This window comes from Lolium rigidum, chromosome 3, assembly GCF_022539505.1.
Source record: "Lolium rigidum isolate FL_2022 chromosome 3, APGP_CSIRO_Lrig_0.1, whole genome shotgun sequence".
Lineage (NCBI taxonomy): Eukaryota > Viridiplantae > Streptophyta > Magnoliopsida > Poales > Poaceae > Lolium > Lolium rigidum.
Window position 1 is genome coordinate 142,877,486 of NC_061510.1, and position 8,762 is coordinate 142,886,247.

At 46.8% G+C, this 8,762-nt stretch overlaps 1 protein-coding gene across 1 annotated transcript; it reads left to right on the plus strand.

The window, feature by feature from the left end:
• The first annotated feature begins 3,480 nt into the window (after positions 1–3,480).
• On the plus strand, positions 3,481–5,392 carry LOC124698328 (F-box protein At5g07610-like). Its single transcript, XM_047230817.1, has 2 exons — positions 3,481–3,764; positions 4,018–5,392. The coding sequence occupies exon 2, from the start codon at positions 4,056–4,058 to the stop codon at positions 5,139–5,141; it is 1,086 nt and encodes a 361-aa protein (XP_047086773.1). The 5' UTR covers positions 3,481–3,764; positions 4,018–4,055; the 3' UTR covers positions 5,142–5,392.
• Positions 5,393–8,762: the final 3,370 nt, after the last annotated feature.

An 8,762-nucleotide genomic window follows, 5' to 3' on the forward strand; every position in this document is an offset into this window, starting at 1 on the left:
CATAGAGGATGACATGCGGGTCCCATGAGCCAGCAGGTTCCTCAACGTTTCAAACGTGGCATGGGATCGAAAGAAAAAGGCAAGTGACCAAATATGAGGTGCCAAAAATAATTCAAGAAAAGAAAGTTTTATAGTACATAGAGGATGACATGCGGGTCCCATTTAGCAGCAGCGGTATCACCGTTTGAGAGGCGGCAGGGGATCGAAAGAAAAAGGCAAGTGACCAAATTTGAGGTGCCAAAATAACTCCAAGAAAAGAAAGTTTTATAGTACATAGAGGATGACATGCGGGTCCCATTTAGCAGCAGCGGTATCACCGTTTGAGAGGCGGCAGGGATCGAAAGAAAAGGCAAGTGACCAAATTTGAGGTGCCAAAAAACTCCAAGAAAAGAAAGTTGATTGCACATAGAGGATGACATGCGGGTCCCATTTAGCAGCAGCGGTCTCAACGTTTCCAAGGCGGCAAGGGATCAAAAGAAAAAGGAAGTAGCCAGAAATCAGGGGGTCAAAAAAATCCAAGAATAGAAAGAATTTTGGTTCATAGAGGATGACATGCGGGACCCATGATCCCGCATCGTAAACGGCTCGATCGGAGAACGTTGAACGAGATGGCGCGATCGAGAAAAAAACAATGCCGCAGAGGCTGCCATCCGGGCCCTACATCCCTCGGCGGTGCGGATTTGCGTTGACTCGGCCGGCGAACCCGAGAATTCGCGATGCACCACGTCCCGGGCCACCATACGCGACGTTTTGGCCGCTTCGTCGGGCTAGGTGGCCTCAAAAACGAGAAAAAAAAAAGTTTTGACATGCACCACGGAGGGACCAAAATCGTCGGCCATGGTACACCAGCAACCACGGCGCGACTTCAACTTCGTCGGCCATGGCAACTTTTCTTGTAGTGTTAGTGCCGGAAAATGCATAATAATGACATAAAGTGTGTATAAAACATGTGAGTATCATCATAAAAGTAGCATGAAACATAAGAAATTATAGATACGTTTGAGACGTATCAGTGGAGCGGCTAGGAGTGTGTAGAGTAGTAGCTATTAGGCTTGTTGGCTTGATGCCAACAGCGTGGAGTGGAGCACTAATGCCAAAAGTATAGGAGATCGCTGAAATCTTCGATGGAAAGTATTACCCTAATTTATAGTTTGACTCAAGGGGAACACAAGAATACTAATTAGACTTTAGCAATTGAGACGTCACTCTCAACCACACCTGTATATCAATAAACCCACAAAGAAAGTGATGATTTTATAGCAGTTGATTCAAAGTAGTAAAAGAAAACAGTAAATAAAAGCAGTAGATTCTCAGTTTTCACCGGAAGAAGTAATGTGAAACTTCCAGTGGCTAAAAACGTAGGTATAAGGCAGCAATGGCCTAATGTATAGATGATACTGATCTTGTAATGTAATCCAACTAACATAGCACTCATCTCTAATTCAGTTGTGCGTAGGTGTGTGATCCAAATATAGTTATGCGTACTAACTAAGATAATTTCCATATTATCTTTTGTCCTGCTTGCTCATTTCACCGGAGCCAACTTGGAACTACAAGAAATTAAGGTCTACCCTTTCGAATAGACCGGAACAAATAATTAAGATTCATGAACACACATAACCCTCAAAATTATTACATCTTCCCCTTGTTTTCCCCACCTGTCAGTTTAGGGATTCGCATGGTCAATATAATAACAAGTAGTACACCTTGCAGATAAATACCAACTTCATATATATGATAAATCAATATAGGTTCAGTACTGAAATCATGTCACTCGGGCCGTAGTAACAAACATTAAACACATCAAAGATGTACCAACACTCATACAAGAATATTTTCAAGACGAACACCTAAAATCTCAATACATATGGAGGATTACATGATCAATCTCATCCAAAACCCATCCACCTCTTAAGCCTACAGAGAACTACTCACTCATGGTGATGGAGAGTGAGTCCATGATGGTTGGTGATGATGTCGGTGGTGGTGATGATGAAGAAGCCATCGAAATCCCTCTCTCCGGGGTGGAGAGCAGGATCAATCTGACCCCCGAAATGAAGATCGTGGTCTTGGCGGCGCTCTGTTTCGCGAAACGTCGGTTCCTTCAAGGGGTTGGTTTTTAGGGTATATAAGGCACCTCACGAAGGGGGATGCGAGACGACGATCGAGGATCGAACATGCCTGGGTGGCGCGCCCAAAGAAGTAGGGCGCGCCACCTGTCCTCGTTCGGGCCTCGTGGCCTCCCTCTCGTGATCCAAAGCTCCAGATCCCTTCTTTTGGTGAAACACTTTCGTGATATTTTTCCCCAATTTTATTTCGTGTGAAAACTTGACAAAAAGGAGACTTTGCTAAAAACAACATCAAATTCAGCAATTTTCATCCAAGTATGGTGAGATTCCGGAGTAATTCATTGAGAAAAGTGCTTGAAAAAGTAGATACATTTGGGATGTATCAAGCACCGGATCTCGTGGCCAGATCTAGAGCTGGGTAGGGTTCCTCACTTTCATTCATCTGCTCTAGAGGGTGGACTATAGAGTGAAGGGGAGGAACACCGATTTCTTCAATAAGGTCATGTTTTGTCGCTATCTCTCGGCGAGGATTCGATGTGCTCTGTTGTTTCCTCCAGCGGTGGCGAGAGGAGGAAGTGGATCCACGCGTTGTTCTTCTCTTCTGGAGGGTGGCGGGGTAGTGTGTTGTTGCATCTTAGAGAGAAACATACGGCGGCGATGCTTGCCACTGTGATATGCGACCGTTCTGGTGGCCTCTCCAGACGCTCTCCGGGCGTTTCTACCAACCTCCTTTGTGTAGGCCCTTCGAAGCTTCTCGCCAAGATTTCATCACGTTCTCGTCGGCAAGTGCTTTGTCCTCGACGGTGTTAAGGCATCCAACGATGGAGGCTTACCGCCGGTGGAGAGGACCAGGGACTGATTTCTTTTATAGTTTTTTTGTTTCAGGATCCATTTTGCAGTTAGACATGAACGTATTGTATTTTCCTGATATGTTTCCACCGTGTAAGAATCTCTTTGTTTAAACTTTTATATGCTTTTCATGGAAAAAACCGGGCAAACAAAACAAAAAGGTCGCCTTTTCTAAAAACAGATCCGCTTCCCACTTCTTTCCACGCTCGAAAAGAGCACAGTTAGAAGGTGCTTTCCGAGCTTTTCTCTCAGCTCTCAAAACGGTGCTTTCCGAGCTTTTCCCTCAGCCAAACTGCCACCGTAGAGCCGAATTGTGAGAAGCAAAATACCCCGTACCATGTGTTAAGTCCGTGCTCAGTCAAGTTCTACGTTTTTTTTATTCGCATCGTGATTTATGTATATGAGTTTTACATTTTTTGATTCGCATCATAATTTGTGTATATGAGTTGTAAGTTGGATTGGAGAAAAATTATCCGAAACGTTAAATTTATTTCGTGAATGAGAAATAGTCGCACCCTTTCATTTTTTTTTCCTCCCGGACACTTTCCTCTTTCCCGTCCGGAGCGAGCGAAGCGAGCTGGGGCGATAGTGTTCGCCCGCCCCTGCGCGCCGCCGCCTCGACCGCCTGCCGCTCCGGCCTACCTCCGCCGGCGAACTCCATCCCCTCCGCCGGATCTCGCGCTTCTCCCGCCGTCAAAGGACCCCACCGGGACGATCCGCCCTTCCGTGTCGACACCCGTCCCAGCGCGCGACCCTGCCCCTCCGCGGACCACCTTGCCCCAGCGCAATGACCCCGTTCTTTCGAGAGCACCTCGTCCCTGCACCGACGACCGCGTCCCTCCGCTGGTGAGCCTCCCTGCCCGCCTCTATTCCCACAGGCCGGTTCCCTGCTAGCTTGATGTGCTGCCACACACGGTTCCCTGCCCAAATCCGGTGTTCTCGTGCTCTCCGTCCGGTCTCCGGGCACCTGAATTCTGCATATCTTCTCAATCAGTGGTAGAGTGCGGCACTTGCTTGCAGTATCCACGAGAAGTGGCAGCCAGGTTTTGATATCTCTTGCAACACTTGACCCTCGGTAGGCACTGCCATCCCATTGCAGATTGAATCCCATACGGGACGGAGGATAATTCCAGGAATATGATGCCGCCGCCATCGCCGCCGCCGGCCAGCATCCTCACCGAGGACCTCCTGGTCGAGATCCTCTCTCGGGTGCCCTACAGCTCGCTCTGCCGCTTCAAGTGTGTCTCGAAATCATGGCTCGCCCTCTGCTCCGACCCTGCCCTCCGCAGGAAGTCGTCCCAGACCCTGTCCGGCTTCTTCTACCGCCTCGTCGTCACCTCGGGCCAGCCACTCGAGTATCGAGTCCATTTCACCAATGTGTCAGGGAGAGGCCGACCTATGATCAACCCCTCTCTCTCCTTCATGCCTGACTGTAAAAGGATCGAGATCATCGACTCCTCCAATGGTGTTCTGCTGTGCCGCTGCGTGAAGATGTCTCCAGAACATGAATATGACTATGTCGTGTGCAATCCTGCGATTGAGAAGTGGATCCCGTTGCCCTACAGGGAATCGATGGAAGGAGTACACACGGTGCGTTTGGGTTTCGACCCAGCTGCGTCGTGCCACTTCAGAGTTTTTTTGCTTGTGAAGAATTTGCAGGATCAGGATCAGTACTGTCAAGTCACTGGTGTCGAGATGTACTCATCAAGAACTGGAGCGTGGACTTGCCGAGAGAGCGAGTGGGGTGATAACTGTAGAGTGCATGATGCTACAAAAAGTGTGTTCTTGAATGGTGTTATGCATTTCACTACCGATGGTTCCTTCATAGCCACGGTTGACATGGAGCTGAACAGGTGGAGGAAAATCCCGACACCACACGATACAGTTTCCAGTCTTATAGGGATCTCTCGAGGGCACTTGTGTTTGTTGCACATTGGCTGCGATATACAAATTTGGGTGCTCGAGGATTATGGCAGTGAACAATGGATCCAAAAGCATTCTGTCAGCAAATCAGAACTATTCGAAGGCCGTCAGCTCAAAACTCTGACTGCAATCCATCCTGAAAGGAATATGTTTTTCTTTACCAAGGGGCGTGGAAATATTGTATCATATGATATGGATAGCAGGATAATGCATACTATCTGCACACCTGATCCCTACAAGGCTTATGCATATCAGCCTTATATCCCCTGCTTCGCCAAGTGGCTATCAGATGGACACTAAAGGTGATGGTAGCTTCAGAGTTGCTTCATCTCTGCCTCTGTAAGAAGGAGCGAGATCTTCTAGTGTTTGGCCAGAGTATTAAGGATAAGTTTTAAGTCTACATAAGCTTGATGATCCAATAGTTGTGTGCTCAAAAGCAGCTTTTATGTCGCTCTGAACTGCATGATGTTGTCTAACGGTGAAGAGTATGTAAGCAAACCTATGGTATGCACCGCATAGCTAGTTCCATGAAGGATGTTTCTGACTTTATATGCTTCCATCTGCATATATTTGTGAGCCTATCAGCTCATTATCTACGTTTAGTATATCTTAGTACTGTAATTAATCATCCATCAATTAATGTGAAATAACGAAGTCCACCCTATTTGTTTATCCATTCATTTGGCATCTGAACCGCACATCACTTCGGGTGTTTGTAATAGCATGATGTATGGGTTGTCTGCTTTTATTTTGTCTAATAATATACACAGGGATAAGGAAATAGTGTGGTTTTGCTATCATCATTTCAGTCATGCGTGTTAGTTGAAATAAAGTTTGGATCATTCTCACAAGTTCTCATGAACAAACGCTGGTTGACATGTGAATTTTTTTAAGTTAGCATGATAATCTGAGTGGGTTTCATCTTTGTCCGTCAATCATCTCGGAATCACTATGTTGTTGCTGGAGGATTCCTTTTTCATTAGTTAGAAAACATTGCATGTTGCCATCAGCGACACCTCTCAATATAAATGCCAAATTGTATGTGTAGTATATAACTCTTATCTAGTACTATACATTATGATAATTTATCTGAAGAGGTTAACCACAAAATAACGTGGACACTGTCAGTGAGTTAGTGAAGTAAGTTGATGAACTGTGGTCCATTACTTTAAGCAAATGTCACCGCCGGTCTGTTATCAAGGGCAAATGTGTTGCTTTTTCACAATTACTACCAGCTTTAAATGGTTAGGATCTCCACTATCCGCTTGTACACTCCTGCTGTTTCCACTCCAACAAAATAGAGTCATTTCAGCTTTTCTTTCGGGTTGACATATGTTGATCTGATTTTACCCATAGATGTAAAATTGATGCAGTTGAGTTCACCTTGTTCTGTCCTTCATTGTGCAGAATTTGAACTGGATAAAATTTCCAACCTAACCTCTAACCAGAATTTTTTTTGCCAGCATGGTAAATATGCAGCCACCTTTATTGTTCCGGATACGAACAATGAGACTGGAAATGATTAGTCTATTCACTAGGACGTAAACGTCACCCTGGGGTCAAAATGCGTCTGGAAATATAATGATGCAAACAACAGCCATGACACTACTTGGAAAATATAATGATGCAAACAATGAGACTTTAGGACAGCAATGGGCATTTGGAAATACTCGCTGACACAAGGCTAAGGGCATCCAGACGCCCAACGCAAATGGATGCAAAGCTACCGTTTAAGTTTGTGCGGACAAAAATGGGTCTCCACTCAGTCCAGCTGCCCGACGCAAAATGATTACTCTATTCGCTAGGACGTAAACGTCACCCTGGGGTCAAAATGCATCTGGGGGACGCTGCACAGCATCCACGAGCATCCTCTGCTATGTCCAACATTGCCTGCCCGCCATTGGCACAGAAGCCACTTCCACTCCCGCCACTTCACAAAATCGTATTCAGGCAGAGACAAAAACCATACCTAACCATGGAGGCCACTGGCGGACCTTCTTGGGGGCGAAATGGGCCGTCACCTCCCCAGCCCAGCAAAAAAATACCAAAGGCTCTTCAAGTATGTGACCCAAAAAATGATCAAAGCTAGCCCATTTTCGCCCCCCAGCCCAATTCTCCCCCTAAGAGAATCGGTCCAAGATCCGTGCCTGATGGAGGCCCTCGCCGTTGTCGCCGCCTTGCAAGCTGAGGCAAAGTTTTTCTGAACTATGTGCGAACAATTTTTGGCAGGGTGAATTTCTTTTGAAGAGTATGAATATATTTTATAAAACCACATGAACATTTCTTAAACATTGTTGGTCCAGTGGAAACAAGGTACACGGCCAACCTGCTACTGGGCCTTGACAGAAAGCCTAGCCACGAAGCTGGCTGAAGTTTCCTCAACCAGATTTTGGAGCCTCCTCGCGGAGGTTCCTCCCGAAGATGCGGACCTCCTCTTGGCGAGGCAATCAACACTTAGCCTATGAAGGAGCACCCTCGTGGGGGGGTCAGCGTGGAGCATGTCCGTTGCGTCGGGGCCCATCGGAGGACGCGCTCGTGACTCTGCACCACATCAGAAAATGATAATAGTGGTAAAGTGGGCACCCCCATTTGCGTGATTAAAGCGTGGTCAAGCATCCATGGCAACCAAGGAAAGTCCCATCACATGCTATTTTGGTGAAAGAGGGCCATGGATGGCGCCACTCTAGAGAGAGGAGGACGTCAGTGGCCAGCCCATCGTCCTTCATGGACCATAGCTTTCAGTTGCCCACAGACCAAGACCATGGGTATAGTAGCGTAACGCAACTGCCCCTCTATTGTTGCTATGTGTGACGCCCCGGAACCGGTACCATGAGGATTCCAGCGATCCCGCCGAAATCCGCACGATATCGATCCAGAGACGCCCTCCGACACGACGTGCGCGACGAATCACACACGTGATGCCAGAGGAATTAACACGAGTGGTAAGATTACAACAGGATTACAATAGAGCCCACAAGAAACATATATTACAACCACGACTCCAACGAGTCAAGATACAATTATATAATACAAAGATCCGAATCATACAGAAGATCAAATACGTCCGAGTACGGACAAGATACAAATTGGACTAAGAGTCCTGAAGAGAACCAGCGGCATCCATAACCCTGCCCAGGCCAAGCCGGAAGGGTAACCTTGCTAACGTCGTCTTCATCGAACATATCTTCATACCTGCCCGGTTATGTCCCGTAGAAGCAGCAATAAGTACGGGTTCGTACTTAACAAGACTTCAAGACGCATAAGCATTCGTCAACCAGTCGTCCTTTGTACTTGAGGCACGCAGGGGACTTACAGGACGCAAGAGGAACGTCATAGGCAATATGGTGGGGTTAAGCGGCAGCGCGCAAGCACTAAAAACCTATAGAGACACTCTACAACTTTCGTCTAATCAGAGAAGGTGAGAGAGCGCATAACTAACAGTTCTATACTCTGCAAACATAACACAACCGATGTGTTCACCCTTCGCAAAGAAGTACTTACAAAGGCACTCACACTGTTGACAAGTTTTAACCAGTTATTATTTAGGTTGTTCTATCTTACTATGCAAGTTATTAGTATTGAAACAACTTGTGTAAGTTGTCTATGGTCGAGTCATACAGCTCCAAGTCGTCCATAACCGCGGACACGGCTTATCGATAAGATTGTAACCCTGCAGGGGTGCCCAAATGTGCCCACACGCACGATCAACCCACTTACGATAGGTGGATATCACGACTCGCACTCTCCTTCACGACAACAATGTCCAGGAAGCCACCTAACTAAGTTTAACCCGTTTCAGAGCCCGATCGAAACTCCGAGGCAGACCTAGCTGTTGCGAGAACGGCTAAGAGGATCAGAGCCCACTAGAGGATGACCTCTTAACAATGCGGACCGCACCTACGAGCGTGCAAGAGACAACGA

Bases quoted from the DNA above. Each gene is read 5' to 3' on its own strand.
- LOC124698328 (XM_047230817.1), top strand. From the start codon at position 4,056: ATGATGCCGCCGCCATCGCCGCCGCCGGCCAGCATCCTCACCGAGGAC.